This window comes from Juglans regia, chromosome 1, assembly GCF_001411555.2.
Source record: "Juglans regia cultivar Chandler chromosome 1, Walnut 2.0, whole genome shotgun sequence".
Taxonomy (NCBI): Eukaryota; Viridiplantae; Streptophyta; class Magnoliopsida; order Fagales; family Juglandaceae; genus Juglans; species Juglans regia.
In genome coordinates, this window is record NC_049901.1 from 31,794,090 (window position 1) to 31,811,837 (window position 17,748).

A 17,748-nucleotide genomic window follows, 5' to 3' on the forward strand; every position below is an offset into this window, starting at 1 on the left:
AGCAAGTGGACGATGGGCTAGTGGACGAGGAGCTCTCCCTGTCGTGCATCACTCACCCATGGGCAAGGAATAGTGGCCGAGTCAACAAGTGGGACATTTTGAGGGGCGCTAGTTTGGCTGGGGAGGTTCTCGCCAAGGTTATTTGCCGCCGATGGTTAGCAAGTGCCGGCGTGTTTAGTTGTGGCTTTAGTAGCCTGATGAAGCTGGCGGGCTATGAATTGCCAGCCTCCCAATGCCCGATGATGAGAAACCAGTAGTGCGTGGCCGCTTGTGGCTTCATCTGGGCGTCCAGTACAACAGCAGGAGTATGCTGTGCGCCGTGAGGGAGGTGGCGGGCTTACATGCCCACCAATGTGATCCTTTCATGGGAGGGGTGTACGGCTGAGGGCCACCTATGCTCGCCATGGTAGTCAAGAACCACCTCAAGGGTGGCAGAAGATGCCGGCAGTCACAAGTGGTGATCGTCAGCGGGGACATGGGGCTCATGGTAATGCCGTGAGCTTGTCATGTACGTTGGTGCACATTTCGTGCATTGTGCACGTGGCCAAGGGCCACTATCTATGGCTGGGGTGGTTGGGAACCCTAGGGGTGCAGACAACGCCGGCGGCCCCTCCATAGCATGGTGGGGCTGGGCCTAGGGGTTTTACCCTGTGCTACATTGTACACATGGTTAGCCTGATGGAGCCACTTCTACCACCAAGGGGGTTGGTCAGGAACCAACGTAGAGGAGTCAGATGACGCCTACGGCCTATATGGTGGCTACTGGCACTGTGGCACTCTTGGGTGCACAACATGCAACCATTACACTCCTGTGCATGGCACTGTCTGTGCCATGCATGGCTGGGACGTGCACTGTTAAGTGCACAGTGGCATGTTGAGTGTTTGTCACGCACTGTGCACTAAAGTGCATAGTACTAACCCCCGTACTCTCCCCTTTTTCTACACTAGTCACTTGAAGTGCAATGAGCATTTGCAGCTTAAGTGCACAATGCACTTAACACGTGAGAACTACAACTTTTTTCAATTCAACATATTTTTACATGTAGGACTCACAACTTTTTTCAAATTTTCATAAATACATCTAAACTCATCTTAGGTGGCCCTACAAAACTCATTCTATCATTTCAACTCACTAATATTCATAAATAATTCAACTCAGCTCAGCATACAAATTAGCCTTAATTTATAAAATTTAAAATTTATTTCTTAAGTTAAATCATGAGAATATAATTTTTCAAAATAAAAAACACAAGGCTAAATTCAAATCCAGTCATACGACACTGATGTCCCGTACAAATTTTCAAAGAAAGAGAAAACATTAAGGTACGTTTGGGTAGTGAGAAGTGTTAAGAATGTTTGTGAATAGTAGTAAAAAAGTAATGAAAAAGTAATAATAAAATATTGAATAGTAGTAAAAAGTAAGTAAAAAATAATGAATAGTAGAAAAGTAGATAAAAAATAATAATAAAATAAAGAATAATAGTGAGAGTAACTCAACTTGCCAAACACACCCTAAACCGAGAGCGACATACATCCTACATTTGGCAATTCTTTCAAATTTGGCGCGGTTTCTAGCCTTTTCATGTCTGCGAGAGAACCCATTCTCCATCATCTCTCTCTTGTAGGAGTGAGTAGTGACTGACTTGAAGAAACAAGCCCAGAAGCAGAGAAGAATCAGACACAGACCACCATAGTAACTAGTTAAGATGGTGCTTCTTCGACAGCAACAAGCCCCTTCGCGTAAAAGACCCTCCTCCTCCTCCCCCTTCGTTCCACCCTTCCCTCCTCCCAAATCCGCCAAAACCCTGCAGCAATACGATGTCCTGGAAACCGCCCCTGCAGTAGACACCATGGTGTCGGTTCTGGCAGACGCCGGGTGCACCCTCATCAACCCGGCGGGCCCACCTTGCCTCCCCTCCGATCCCCACCAGTTCCGCCGCCGCCTCCATCGCCTCTTCTCCTCTTCCCAAAATGCCCCTTCTCTCCGCTCCGATTTCCTCTCCGGCTTCTCTTCCTACATCCATTCCCCTCCTAATCTTCGCAGGTCAGTTGTTTTACATTTTTTATTGTTTTCTCACATTCTGATTCTTCCTGGACTTATGTTATGTCTAGTATCTCTTAGGCTCATTTGGCTTATGTTATGTTTTCCGTTCGACTTCCTAATCTGGCTCCTTTTTTCTCATATTTTCTTGGCAAGCAAACTGCCTGATTCTCTGGGATAGATTATAGGAAAACCGGGGGGGAGAGAGAGAGAACATAGGATTCTTTTAACATGTTCGGCTTATATGCTTAGATAGAGAATCGTAAATTTCCAGTATTTTAATTTTGCGTTTTTCTTATTTTTCTCTGCGACCAAATGGTGGGTATTTTTAGTTTACCAAAACAACCTAACTTCTATTTGTAGTTTTAATTATGTTCGTCCGTAAAAAAAAAAGACCTTGTTCGATGTGAACTGTGAAGTATTTTTCCAAAATCTCAAAAAATTCAGGCTTCTTACATGTGTGCAGAGTTCTCATTTCTATAAATCCTGATGGTCTTAGTTCCACCAGAAGTGAGAGCATTGTCCGACATCTGTTACTGGTCCCATCTGTCCAACTAGACCTTCAGAGCATGCTCCTTGAGAAACTTCCAGAATATTTCGATGCATGTCCAGAACATTCAGGAGCGTCATTATCACTTGAAGATGATGTTGCTAGGCTTATTATTAATCAGTTTCGGTGGCTTGATTTTATTGTCGATCACAATGTCTTCACTAATAAATTGATGCAAGTCCTCTCGATTTGCCCTTCACACTTGAAGAAGGAGATCATTGGATCATTGCCCGAGATTATTGGTGATCAAAACAATAAGATTGTGGTTGAGGGCCTGGAACAAATGCTTCAAGAGGATTCCACTATCATTGTACCAGTGCTTGACTCTCTTTCAAACCTTAAGCTGGATGATCAGTTGCAAGAACAGGTTTTCCATAATCTCTTCCATTGAGTTTCTGGTACTAAAAATATATATTCAGGAAACAAGTATTTTAGTCCTATCTATATTGTTGTTTAGGTTTGTAATAATGCAAAACTTGACACATGATTGAATTCAGCTTAATAAAATGAAGGTTTCTGCTTTTTCATATCCCCAACAATAATAAGTATGAGAAAAACTTGATTTTTGTTCTCTGCATTAAGATTTACAGAAATCTTTTTTTATTTTTTATAAGTAAGAAAGACAATTTTATTACTTCAAATTAAATAGGCGATGTCCATGTACATATGAAGTATACAAAAGAAAATGCCTAAATACATTCTAAGAAGCGGAAAACGATAACAAAAGATCACGAATAGAAGCTCCATTAATTACTAAAGCAGAAAACCAAAGCAATGAAGAGTGCACAAAAAAATTCTGAAGTTCCTCCACAGTACGCTCTTATCATTGAAACACCGCTCATTCCTTTTCATCCAAATACACCACATAAGACACAAAGGAACCATCTTCAAAACCGCATCCACTTGAGAGCAACCATGTAGCTCGTTCCAACACACTAGAAGATCAACCACTCTCAAAGGCATCATCCAAGCCAACCCTGTTCGACAAAAAATTTCATTTCACAAAGCCCTTGCCACAGTACAATGCAAAATTATATAATTCACAGATTCCCTATGGTTCTTACACATGAAATACCAATTCATGACAATAAGACCAAGTTTTCTCAAATTATCCATCGTTAAGATTTTCCCAATAGATGCAGTCCATATAAAAAAAGCAACTTTGGTAGGCACGTGAGACCTCCAAATACTCTTCCAAGGAAAAGGAGGACTACTCTGAACAATCAACAGCTTATAATATGAACGAACAGTAAACTTTTTACTCCACTTGGACTTCCACAACATCCTATCCCCATCATTACCACCAAGTCTCAAAGAGTATAAAAAACTGAAGACAGCTGAAACTTAATCAATTTCCCAATCCTGAACAGCTCTTGTAAAACAAACATCCCACTAAAAAGATCCATTAGAACAGACTAGCAGATCAGAAACATATGCATTCTGATTAGAAACCAGACGAAAAATGGCCGGAAACACCCTATTGAGGGCTCGATCACCACACCAAATATCAACCTAAAAATGAATCCTAGAACTCTCTCCAAGAGCATAACTAACATGTTTAACAAAACTCTCCCAACCCTTTCTAATGAACTTCCAAAGACTCGCACCATATGCCCCCCTTACCTCATTAGAGCACCAACCCCCCTAAGCACTACCATATTTCCGATCAATAACCTCCCTCCAAAGTGACTACCCTTCCAATTGATATCTTCATAACCATTTCCCCAACAAAGCTTTATTGAAAATCCTCAAATTACGAACCCCCAGACCTCCATTCGAAATAGGAGAACAAACTTTATTTCAACTAACAAGATGGAATTTAGTTTTCTCTCCCATTCCACCCCACAAGAAAGAATGAAATAACTTCTTGATCCAGTTGGCCACCCCTGTAGGCAATGGGAATCAAGATAGAAAATAAGTGAGAAGCTTGGAAAGGGTACTCTTAATTAAAGTAATTCTGCCCCCTTTTGATAAATACAACTGCTTCAAAGCAGCCAACATTTTCTCAATTTTCTCAACAACCTTATCCCAAATAGCATTAACCTTAAAAGATGCCCCAATGGAAGACCTAAATATTTCATTGGCAGAGAAGCAACTTTACAACCCAACAAACTCACCAAACAATTAATGTTGTGCACTTGCCCCACCGGAACCATCTCAGACTTTCCAAGATTCACCTTAAGGCCAGAGACAACTTCAAAAAATAATAACACAACCCTTAAGGCTTGAATTTGACACGATTCAAATAACAAAAAATAAGAGTGTCAACTGTAAAAAGAAGATGAGAAAGTGTGATAGACCCATTATTGGCATTTTCCACCCAAAAACCGGATGCAACCTCCGCCATTCGACCCAACACCTCCATGATAATAACAAAAAGCAAAGGGGATAAAGGGTTCCCTTATCTCAAACCACAATTAACATAATTTCTCATGTAAACGGGTTGAATTAATCCGCATAACCCATTTTACTTGATTAACATAATTTCACATAAAAATTAAAATTTGTATTTATTAGTAGCCATAATATCTAAAAATAATAATTAGACTACCCACTAATAAAAAATATCAATATTTTTCAGATTTTAACTTATAATAAAATCAATATTATAATCTCAATATTAACAAATATGAGTATAGGTTCAGAATTATATTCTCAACAATAAAAAAGATAAGCATATTGAAAAATACCAATATTACAATCCAACAATAATAAAATTGTGATTGTGAGTAAAAATCTAAATGGGTAATAATGGGTTGGTTTCGTGTTAAGCTGGTTAACCTGTTAATGACTCGTTTATAAATCATGTCTTAACGGGTCAACCTGTTTTGACTTGAACCCGTTAACATCAGATCCAAACTCGCTAATTTCGTGTCGTGTTCATGTTGGGTTTATAAATTGTATCATATATTGCCACTCCTAGGTTATAGGATTCCTTTTTGGTTTGATATTTGGTGTTGTGTTATTGTTATGGATTGGCATTTCATGTATAAGAAGCTTGGAGAATCTTTGGATCATTTACTTTTGCATTGTGAGGTGGCAAGGGCTTTGTGGGATGGTGCTTTTTGTAGAGCCAGGTTGGCTTAGGTGATGCCTTTGAGAGTGGTTGATCTTCTTGCGTGTTGGAACAAGCTATGGTTGCTCTCAAGTGGATGTGGCTTGGAAGATGGTTTCTTTGTGTCTTATGCGGTGTATTTTGATGGAAATGAATGAATGGTGTTTCAATGATAAGGAGTGTACTTTGGAGGAACTTTGGAATTTTTTTGTGCATTCTTTATTGTTTTGGTTTTCTGTTTTAGGTGTTTTCTTTTGTATACTTCTTGCGTACATGGGTATCGCCCATTTCATTCAATTTAATAAAATTGTCTTTCTTACTTATCAAAAAAAAAAAAAAAAAAGAACACTAGGAACACCTTTTCTCATATGACTATCTAACCATTCATTAGCAACAAGTATAGAATCTAGGATTTGTCTCCCCCAAGTAGAGGCATTTTGGTGGTGAGAGATAATTTGCACTATCACCATACTCATACGATTAGCAAGTACCTTCGAAATTATCTCGTAAACGCCACTCACAAGGCTAATAGTACAAAAATCCTTTAACTCAAAAGCCCCAGTTTTCTGAGAAATGAGAGCAATGAAGGTCGTAGTGAGAGATTTTTCAAACTTTTTAAAAGAAAAGAACTCCTGAAAAACCCACATGACATCTTCTTTCACAATATCCTAGCAGACATGGAAAAAGATCATTGAAAATTCATTCGGACCGGGAGCTTTATCTTTAAACATCCCACTAACTACCTGAAAAAAATCATCTTCGTCAAACAATCTCTCCAACCAACTTGCACATCGAGGATCAAGAGAATCAAAAGCCAAACCATCATGTTTAGGCCTCGAAGAAGTTGGTTCAGTGAGAAGACCTTCATAATAATGCGTAATATTTTACTTATCAAAAACAATAATGCACAATATGATCCTGAATCTCATGTGGAGATGAAATCACACAATTATCAGAATGAAGCAACTCAATGGCATCGCTATGCTGATGTGAGTTGACCATTCTGTAAAATACTTTAGTGCATTTATCCTCCTCTTTCAACCAGAGAGCCCTTGATTTTCGCCGCCAAGAAATCTCCATCGACAATACCCTCTCTAGATCAGCCACCACCAATTTTTTTTTTCTCCACAAAATCTCCTCAGAAGGAACCCCATTCTCCTCCCCAACCTCCCAAACATGCAACTCTAATAGAGAATATTTCTGGCTGTCAATATTCCCAAAAACTTATGCACTTCACTTCTTTAAATCGAGTTTCTAGGCTTTAAGCTTATCATCAAGGATAAGACTCGGAGTACTTGAGAACTGATAAGAAGACCACCAACTCCTAACCTTATCAACAAACTATTAGGTCCTAACCACATGTTTTTGAACTTAAAATACCTTTGACCTACATGAATACCACCACAATCTAGCAAAATTGGGAAATGATTCGAAAATGGGCGAGACAATCTCTTTTGGCACAGCTCCAGGTACTGAACCTCCCAAGAAGGAGAAATAAAGAAACCTAATGGTGCATTGGGCCTTCCAATGAAATATGGAGTCTTGGAAGTTTTTAGGATATGGGGAAATAAGACAAGTCACTTAGTTGAGTTGGAGCTTCTCGTTTAGTTTGCAGTTCTAAGAATCTTGTTTTGCCATATGTCTAAGTTCTCTCTCTCACTTCAATTTGTAGGTAATTACCATTGCATTATCAAGCATCCGAACAATTGATGCCGAGCACATGCCATATCTACTTAGATTTCTGCTGCTTTCAGCAACACCAGTGAACGTTCGGAGAATAGTCTTACATATTCGTGAGCAGTTAAAATTTGTTGGACTATCAAATTCTCGTGCATCACAACACAACAAACTCAAAGGAAAGTCACTAGTAGACAACACAGAGGCTTCTATTCTCGATGCCTTAAGATCAAGTCTACGATTCAGGAATGTATGCCCTCCACCATATTATATCTTCAGAATTGCTATTTGAATTTAATGTAACCTTTTGCATTTGCTGCTATGCACAGTTTCTCTGTCAGGAGATTTTGAAAGAATTGAATTGCCTTGAAAAGCCTCGGGATCACAAAGTCATTGACATATGGCTCCTTGTGCTCATATATGGTAATGGGGAGTCCCTACAGAAGAGCATTGAAAAGATGTTCAAGAAGAAAATTATTGAAGATTGCATTCAGGAAGTTATGCTCGATCAGTGCATATGTGGGAATAAGGAATTGGTTCAGGTGTCTATAACAAAGATTTCGTTTAAGGATTATTTCATTTCACTTTTATATATTTTGAATTTCTATCTGGGTGTCTCATTAATTTTGAATAGGATTATTTCCCATCGTTTCTTTCCTTGTCTGAGTACCTGTTGGCTTGCAAAGAACAAAGAGCTCGGGAGTTTGGCATTCACATGTATATTTGTCTGTTCGAAGAGTTCCTTGATAATTATTCAAGACAGGAAGTAAGCAGCTTGATAACTAATTTTGTGATTTATTTATGATGGAAAGTAAGTTTTCTGGGAACTCTTGGTTGTGGTTTCTTTGCAGGTTCTTGGGGCACTAGTTACCCATGTTGGATCTGGTGTAAGTTTTGAAGTGCAGTCTGCTTTGGAGACCATGGTTCTGCTGGCCTCCAAATATGCACATGATTTGCTTCCTCTTTCTTGTCACATAAATGGTATCTTCTTTGTCCTGCCTAGAGTCATGTTCATTTTGTCAAGTTGTCAATTGCGAGATACCTTGATGTGTTCTTCATTCTGAAATCCAGGTATTTTGGATTACTTGGAGGGATTTAGTGTTGAGAATCTACACAAGGTATATTATTGTGTCATGGAAATCAGTAAAGTGTTCTACTTGCCGTTGTTTCACTGGCTTTATGGTTGTGCAGGTTTATGAGGTTTTTAGCCATTTATCACTTTCAGCTCGATCAAATTCAGCTTCGTTTGGATCTTCTGTTGCAAATGAACTATTAATGATCATAAGAAAGCAGGTAGTGTAAAAGCCGATTTCGCACGGAATTAATATATCATTTGCTTTTGTGGTTTTAAAGAAAAGAAGTGCTTTTGAGCAAATGTGTGGTTTTGGGTATTTATGCTTTTGTTGTAATTGTTGTCTCTTTCCCATCTTTAATAATTGTGAAGTGACTAAATATATGCTGCCCCTCCCACTAGGTAGGCAATCCAGATCCAAAGTTTAAGAAGATGGGCTTAATCGGAACTCTGAAGCTAGTTTCTTTTATGGGAGATAAAAGTAGTGCTTCCTATGGCTCCACATCTCAGGTAGGCCCTAGTAATATTTATATTGGAGATCTTCCATAGGTGATGGCACTGGGTGCTAATATGATTACTTTGTTGCTGACTTAGTGTATGGATTTTATTGTAATTAGTAAAAATATAGAGTATGACCGCTTATATAAAATGCATACAAATTTTTTCTTTTACAAAAATCTACATGGAAGCATACATGCATACATACATTTATATGAATTAGTATGTACGTGTGTACGTGTGTCTGCGTGTATATATATAGTAGTGAGTGGGTAATATACTGTCTTACATGCACATATCCTGTATAAACTTCATTAATCTGTCAGATTCTACAACTACGTCATGCCATGTGCTGTGGGTGTGTTTTAACATATTCAGATTTTGTATAAGCATGCTTTTAATCTTGGTCATGTCTAGATAGAGGAAAAATGCGAGTTTTAAGGCTGCCAGGGGCTGCTGAGAGCAACCCTTTTTTGCAGTATTTTCGTGAGAACTTAGCAATCACAATTCACAATGTGGAGGTTTCTAGCGAAATTTGTGACATGTTTCAAGACTATTCTTGAGCATAATCTGACCTAGGCTTCTTGTTAATCAAGCCATATTCAGGCTTGCTTACGCCTTCTTCCTACGATTGAGAGGTTGTCACTGAGCATTCCTAGTGACACGGGAAGATAGGTCATATGGCAAGGCAAGGCAAGGCCATACTCCCATTTGGGAGGACATCGTATTTTTAATATTTCATTTATCCACCTTTAAATTAACTATAAACAGAGAGAAAAAAATAATATGAGAAACATGCGCTCAAGCACCCAAACTATTGTACAAAGGCAAAAATCAATATTTTCTGTCTTGGATCTCTTGATACTTGGCAAAATGATACACTGACAGAACGACATTGTTGTTTGTCACCCCAACACCAACCAAGAAATAGACTTTTCGTTTGGCTGTCTTCCTCAGATCATAACATTTTTCCACTGTGACACTGTCACAGAAATGCTAGTTGGTAAAGTGATTTATTTCGGTAATCTTTTGATTGACCATGTAAACTAACTGAATATCTCCAATAACAACAAATAGGCTATAGAAAAATTAATCATGAACCATCCTGAAATTGGGAACAAAACAAAACAAAACACAGCAGAAAAGACTTGTAAACTACCCAAGCAGCCAAACACAGCAATTGGGATTTTTTTTTTTTTTCAGTCAGAAGCTTGCCTTGTAAATATTGTTACTTTTGGCTTGTAGAAGGGAAAAACAACATATTTTTTTCAACCCAGGAAAAAATACTGAGAAGACGACATTGTTGTTTGACACCATAATAGCAACCAAGAATTTGATCTCTCGTTTTGGTTGTCTTCCTTGTGTTATCAACATTACTGCTCCTCAAGTGCAGAAACTGTAGTTACTGAGATATGAAACACTGCTTTAATCTGCTGTAATCCAGTGGCTGCAGCAACAATTCTTGTAAGCCCCCGATAATGATAACGTATAACAAAAATTTAAAAGAAAATGCCAAATCATTCGTAGTTGATGATCTAGATTAACTCCGTTGTGTGAGGCACGTCGATCTAGGTGTCGGAGAAAACATTGAGAACCAATAAAAAAGGGCAGGAAGTGCCCTGATACTGAGTTAACTAATGAAAAGAAATGGAAAACAGAAAGAAAATGCACAAAATTAATGTGATAAAGCCTATTATGATAATCTTACGACAGGAAGTGCCTGCTATATGCCTTCTTCAGTGTTGAAATTATATAAGAGCTGATGATCTTTTAGTGCCTTTGTATGCCAATGAGTTATTTGAAATGCAATAATATTGTAGGAGTGTGTTCACCATTCCTGGATTTTATGGGTACAGAAATCAAATTGTGAAGAGGCATTGGAACTTCTGAAAGCTTCACTGGAGTCTTGCAGACGGTACCCCTTACCATTGATACTGTTTTATGATGAACTGACCGCAATGTTGGACAATGGAGCTCTTCATACGTCAATTATGGAGCTGTAAGTTAAGTTTAACAAACTGATTTATCTTATCGCTAGTAGCAATACCAAGAAATGGCTTCATTACATTTTATTTTCTCTAAAAAATTTGCTTGTATATTGTAGGATTGTGAAACATGTAGGAGAGTTTGAATCTGTTTTTCTGTCCGATCTTGATGGTGGGAAAATGCCTTTGAAGGAATCATATTGTGGTTTAGAAGGTAAGTTTTATGATTTACTCTGTTTAGTTCCCAAAATCATAAAAGAAAGTGGATTATCTTGGGCAGTAGATTGAGCACCTTTTCTGCTTATTCCTTTCAGGTGAATTGTGGATGAACTTGGATGGTGATATATCTCCTGTTTGTTTGAACATTTTGCCATTGGCTTCCTCTTCCCTGCAGTATTGTTTTGGCCATGCTCTCCCATGTATCACTTCAGAACTTGCCCAAATTTTACTGAATGCTGAAGTTAAAATTTTGTTTTGTGCAGGTCAGCTTCCTTGCAGTTTCTTCCTGCTAACTTCCTCTTACTATCCACTGTAAGTGCATGGTCCTTTTGGTAGTGGGAAAAAAATAAATAATGGAAAATTAATTGTTAGTTTCTATCTGTTGTCAGATTGAGAGGTCAACAAATCAAGGATCTCTTGAAGGAATTGATGCTCTACTTGGCTGCCCTTTGCACCTTCCTTCATCTAAGGTCATTCCAATAAAAATGGCTTTCTTAATGTAATCAATTGGTCTCTATACCTTTATGTGCCATTTTACTATGTGTTTTAGAGCATAAGGGATTCAGATTATTTTAGCTTTATCAATGTTTTTTTTTTTTTGGAGTAAGTGAGTGATTCACTGATTATATTAATGAAAAATGCCTGTGCAAAAGCTTAGTGCATACCCTAGACCAAGACAGATCAGTAACAGGTTCGTAAGGTGGCCTAAACCAACTAGGATAACACAATAAACTTCTTGGAGCTACCGGAGCTTAAGTTCATTCTCTGAAATGCCCCATAATCTTTATAGTTATCTAGTTTTATTGGGATGGCTTAAAACTACGAATGATGTTATATTTAATCTTCCCTGATGCATAATGTCATGAATAACATCACACACATTCCTAACTTTGCTTCTGAAAGTTCTAGCATTCCTTTCCATCCAAATAGCATTAACTGCAGCAGCTAGTATCTTTTGTAAAGTGGGAGATTTTCCTGTGAAGTTCTCACTCATCCATTGATTGTTCCTTCTCAACTTCTACAGATGATGGGTGGATATAGTAAGCAAGCAAGTACCATATGCACTCAAGCAAGGGGCAAGAATAGTAGACAGCGTCAAGATTCTCATATTGGATAGTTTCATAAGCTTGCAACTTGTCTTGAGTGTTCAATATGTCATGGATCGCTAGCCAGATGATCTAGGTGTGATGCGGGAGATCTCAAGCCCTTTTAACAGAAACTATTCCCCCAGGATCACTAGTCCTTGAAGCTGATCATCTCTCATAGGATTCTCATAGGATTGGGCCTAAGTCTGTTATTGATTGTGTTTTTGTCTCTATCCAATTCACAGATTGAGCGATTGGCCTATTCAACCCGTGCTGTAGTTGCTCCAACCGTTGCCTTCTTTCTTAACCCTGAATGAGACATTAACATATGGCAAGACGGTACTGATTGTCAAATTATAAGGAGATGGATGGTCTACTACCCATCCCATATTTAAATTTTCCTCAAGTTATTGTTTTCAGCTTTAGAGTCTTACTTCATGCTTGTGAGCTTTTGCAATAGAGTTTTAGCTGCCAAAACCTTCACCTCTAATACAATGTGTATGAATGGGGTTCCTTATGAGGAGCTCTTTTTGAGAAACAAAATCAGTGGTGGCTGATCTTGAGAGGGTGTTGTTGATGGAGGAGATTTCATGGCGGCAAAAATCAAGGGCTCTTTGGATGAAAAAGGAGGATAAATGTACTAAATTTTTTCATAGGATGGCCAACTCACACCGGAGGAACAATGCTATTGTGATGCTTCATTCCGATAATAGTATGATTTCATCTCCATGTGAGATTCAGGATCTTATTGTGCATCAGTATGAAGGCCTTCTCACCGAACCAGCTTTTTGGAGGCCTAAACTTGATGGTTTGGCTTTTAATTCTCTTGATCCTCTTTGTGTGAGTTGGTTGGAGAGACTGTTTGATGATGAGGTTTTTCAGGTTGTTAGTGGGATGGTTAAAGATAAAGCTCCTGGTATGGATGGATTTTCAATGGTCTTTTTCCAAGTTTGTTGGTAGATTGTGAAAGTAGTTGTTGTGTTCAGGAGTTCTTTTCCTTTAAAAAGTTGAAAAATCACTCAATGCTACTTTCATTGCTCTCATTTCTAAGAAACTTGGGGCTTCTGAGTTAAAGGAATTTCGTCCTATTAGTCTTGTAAGTGGGGTTTACAAGATAAAAGATAATTTGGAAGTTACTTGCTAATAGGGCTGAGAAAAAATCCGAAAATCCGACCCCGAATTCGACTCCGCTTCAACTCTGTTCCAGTTCTGCTCTGAGTCTATGTATACTTCATAGAATTGCTACCATACATAATCAAGTATAGAAATAAGTTAGACACTAGTATTTAAATCAGTCTAGTATAATAAATTAATAACACATATACTAATATTTAAGAGAACACCTTCACGCCGGTCGGGCTGTCCAACCTCAAAAAACAGCCCTCCAATGACAGCTTGCCACATAAGTCGTTTAATCTACATCTCCTGCATTTGCCAACAGCTGATCAAAAAATTCAAGCTCTCCAATCTTTCTCCCGTGCCTGACGGACTCACAAAAAAAGAAACATAATACTAAAGGGGAAAAACTTTCCATTTACAACGGTGGTAACATCTTCAACAAATTTATCCGTAGCTGCAGAATCAAAGGACCCAAAACAGCATTAATCCACAAAAATAAAATCCAAGTGAAAAAGAGAGAAAAGATGAAGAAACCCCCGCTGCCCCTGGTTTCGGCTTATTTCGGCTTACTGGTTTCATGCAACATTTTGTGATTATTGGTTTGCGTTCAGTCATATCCATGCAGTCTGTCAAAATGTTATCCACATAAGTTGTTTAATCTACATCTCCTGCTCTTTGTGACGGTGATTGCTCCGATTGTGTTTTACACCGACCGTGTCGCTACTTTTAACTCGTCTTTCTGTGAGTTTCTCTCTTCCTCCATGGCTTATTTACCTGGCTTTATGGGTCCAAACTTAAAATGTTCCAAGATCTGTTTTTGCTGTCAATTCTTATTGTAATACTTCATCAGTCCCAAGTTTCAATTTATGGCTGCATTGGAGTTCATTAAAGTTTTTTCATTGAGTCATTGGAGTTTCTATGAGATATATATTCTTTTCCTAGAGGCCCTTTTTAATTAGGCTTTTGTTGGCAGCTGATTTTATTCTGTGTCTGGTTCACTTTTTCATTTTTGTGGTTCCTTTGGTTTCGGCTAAGGGGAAAGGGGAAAGGGGAAAAAAGGATTTTATTTCAAATGAGTTTTAATCAGGTGTGGTCTTCTGTAGTGTTTATTTAGACAAATTTCCTACATGTCTTAATATAAGTGGGGGGTTGTTATTTGGACAATTTCGGATGGGTTGTTCTGAAGAGGCTTTGAATATTTAAATCAGAAGCAAAGTTAGGAATGTGATGGATTGGTGCTATTTGTGTAAAAAGAATGGAGAATCAGTAGACCACTTATTATTGCATTGTAAGATGACAAGGGTGTTGTGGGAACTGTTAGTAGCGTGGAAGATGATTCCGTTGTGCATCATGTGGTGTATTTGGTCGGAAAGAAATGAGCGGTGTTTTGAAGATAGGGAGCGTACAATGGCGGAGTTGCAGAATTTTTTCGTACACACTTTAATGCTTTGGTTTTCAGCCATTGTACTTAATGGAAACAATGTGCATGACTTCTTGTCTTTAATCTCTTGATCTTAGAATGCATTTAGGTTTCTTTTGTATACTTCCTGTGTACACGGGTTATGCTTATTTCATTTGTATCAATAAAATTACTTTTACTTATAAAAAAAAATACTAAAGTATAATAATATGTAATTAGGCACTAGAAAGTCTGTTATATAATTAAGTTAGAAATAAAACATTAGTATAATAACATGTAATTAGACACTATAGTATAAGTTTTGTGTAGAAATAACTAATAAGTTTAGTATAATAAGTTAATAACACATAATACTAATTTACTAAAGTATAATAACATATAATTAGACACTGAAAATAAGTCTAGTGTATAAATAAGTTGACGCTTATAATATAATAACATGTAATAGTATAGTATAATAACATGTAATTAGACACTAAAAATAATATGTAATTCTATAGTATGATAACATGTAATTAGACACTATAGTAGAAATCTTGTATAAAAATAAGTCAGATATTAGTATAAAAGTAAATTAGCAGTGAATGATTTAGTTTTAATTTTTAATTTTTTGGAAAAATTGAAATTTGAAAGCCCACAAAAATAATTTTTTAAAATGGGCTAAATATGACTCTAAAAAAAACCTAAAGCTGAAAGCCCAAATTTGATTTTGCTTTGACAAGTTGGAGTTGGAGTCGGATTTAGGGGAATCTGACTCCGACTTTGTCGGTGCTCACCCCTACTTACGAACTGTATGAGCAAGGTGATGGAACAAATTATCTATAAGCCCCAAAATGCCTTTGTTCGGTGGAGAAAACTCCTTGATTTGGTGCTTATTGCTAATGAATGTTTAGATAGTCGCAAGAGGGAGGGTGTTCCAAGTGTTTTTTGTAAGCTTGACATGGAAAAGGTATATGATCACGTGAATTGGGATTCCCTTTTCTACATGCTTGGGAGATGTGGTTTTCATGGATTATGCATTGTGTTTCTATTGCCCAGTTTTTGGTGTTGGTTAATGGTAACCTTGGTGGTTTTTTCCATAGCTCTCATGGTCATGGTTAGAGATAGGGGATCCTTTGTCCCCATTCATTTTTGTCATTATCATGGAGGTGTTGGGTTGGATGGTGGAGGCCGTTGTTTTGGTTGGGGATTTCTTTCAAGCTTCTTGGTAATCCTAATAATGGGTCTATTACACTTTTTCATCTTCTTTTTGTAGATGACTGTTATTTTTTGTAATGCAGATCGTGGTCAGATTCAAGCCTTAAGGGTTGTGTTATTACTTAAGGTGAATCTTGGAAAGTCGAGATGGTTTCGGTGGGAGTGGTGCGCAACATCAATAGTTTGGCAAGTTTGTTGGGTTGTAAAGTTGCTTCTTTACCTTTGAAATATTTAGGCCTTTCGTTGGGGGTGCCTTTTAAGGCTAATGCTATATTGTTTGATAAGTAAAAGTATATTAATAAAAGAATAGGCAAAAGCCATGTTCAGTACAAAAGTGAGTCCTAACTACGTAGGAGCCATAGATACAAGGAAATCATGGAAATCTTGCCCATTAAAATTAACGGCAATGGCCCAAGTACAAAGAGTTCTAAAGAAAAAAGCTTTAAGTTCCCCCATCGATCTCTCTTTATCCTCGAACGTTCGTTCATTGCGCTCCTGCCATACACACCATATGATGCAAATAGGAAGCATCTTCCATACAGTCTTGATCTGTTGATTACCTCTCAGGTCTGTCCAACTAGCCAACGTTGCCACTACTGACGCAGGCATAACCCAATCCAAGTCTAGCCTACTAAATACCTCATTCCAAATCCCATGAGCTACCTCACAATGTAGTAGTAGATGATCCACTGATTCTCTCTCGTTCCTACACATACAACACCAATTGGTGATGATCACCCTCCGTCTCCTCAAATTATCTGTTGTGAGGATCTTGCCCAAGGAAGTGGCCCAGACAAAAAAAACTGCTTTGAGAGGCGCCTTATGTCTCCAAATCCTTTTCCAGGGAAATTGAGTTGGAAGCTCTTGTGACAGGGATTTATAAAACGAACAAACCGAGAACATACCTTTACCAGTAACCATCCACCACAAAAAATCAGCACGCTGGTTACTTGTTTTGAAAGAATACAAGAGGCTGAAAAAAGTTGCAAAACTGTCCATTTCCCAATCATGAGCCGCCCGACTAAAATTGATGTTCCATTGGATCTGTTCCCCCACTATCACCATGACTTCCTCCACTGAGATATCCTTGTCACTTGCAATCCTGAAGAGCGCAGGAAATAGATCCTTTAGAGCACAATTACCACACCAAGTATCATACCAGAATTTGATCTTAGTCCCATCTCCTAGACAATATCTTGTGTGGCGAGAGAAAACCCCCATCCTCTTCTTATATGCTTCCACAAACCCATTCCATGTGCCCCTCTCTCTTCATTGGTACACCAACCTCCCTATAAGCCACCATATTATATGGGATGGGGTTGTTGAGAAAGTTGAGAAAATGCTAGCTGGTTGGAAGCAGCTATATTTATCTAAAGGGGGCAGAACTACTTCAGTTAAGAGTATGCTTTCCAATCTCCCAACTTACTTTCTATTGTTTTTTCCATTGCATGCAAGGGTGGCCAACCAGATCGAGAAGTTATTTTGTGTCTTCCTGTGGGGTGGAGTGGGAGAGGAAACTAAATTCCATATTGCTAGTTGGAATAAAATTTGTTCTCCTATTTCGGTTGGAGGTTCGGGGGGTTCGTAATTTGAGGTTCTTTAATAAAGCTTTATTGGGGAAGTGGTTATAGAGTGTCGGATTTCTAGGAAATAAGTTAGGAAACTCTGTTTTAAATATGTCGGTTTTCTAGTAGTTATTTCAGATTTTAAATATTTCTGTTTCCTGTTTTATAGCCTAGAAATTGCTGATTTGATTTACTGATTAGGTGGCCTTCCTGATTTGGTGGCCTTCCTTTTCTATTTATATTGTAATCGTTTATGTTGGAAATT

General features: G+C 38.1%; 1 protein-coding gene across 1 annotated transcript in view; it reads left to right on the top strand.

Annotated features, from left to right (window-relative positions):
* The first annotated feature begins 1,580 nt into the window (after positions 1–1,580).
* The window catches only part of LOC108993588 (Fanconi anemia group D2 protein homolog), a 40,114-nt gene continuing 23,946 nt past the window's right edge, over positions 1,581–17,748 (top strand). Inside the window, exons 1-14 of the mRNA XM_018968575.2 lie at positions 1,581–2,044; positions 2,508–2,958; positions 7,319–7,573; positions 7,653–7,865; positions 7,958–8,089; positions 8,175–8,304; positions 8,395–8,441; positions 8,515–8,616; positions 8,798–8,905; positions 10,750–10,892; positions 10,998–11,092; positions 11,193–11,271; positions 11,361–11,409; positions 11,487–11,567. Coding sequence (XP_018824120.2) covers positions 1,707–2,044; positions 2,508–2,958; positions 7,319–7,573; positions 7,653–7,865; positions 7,958–8,089; positions 8,175–8,304; positions 8,395–8,441; positions 8,515–8,616; positions 8,798–8,905; positions 10,750–10,892; positions 10,998–11,092; positions 11,193–11,271; positions 11,361–11,409; positions 11,487–11,567 — 2,223 coding nt within the window. The 5' untranslated portion in view covers positions 1,581–1,706. The remainder of the gene's footprint in view (positions 2,045–2,507; positions 2,959–7,318; positions 7,574–7,652; positions 7,866–7,957; positions 8,090–8,174; positions 8,305–8,394; positions 8,442–8,514; positions 8,617–8,797; positions 8,906–10,749; positions 10,893–10,997; positions 11,093–11,192; positions 11,272–11,360; positions 11,410–11,486; positions 11,568–17,748) is intronic.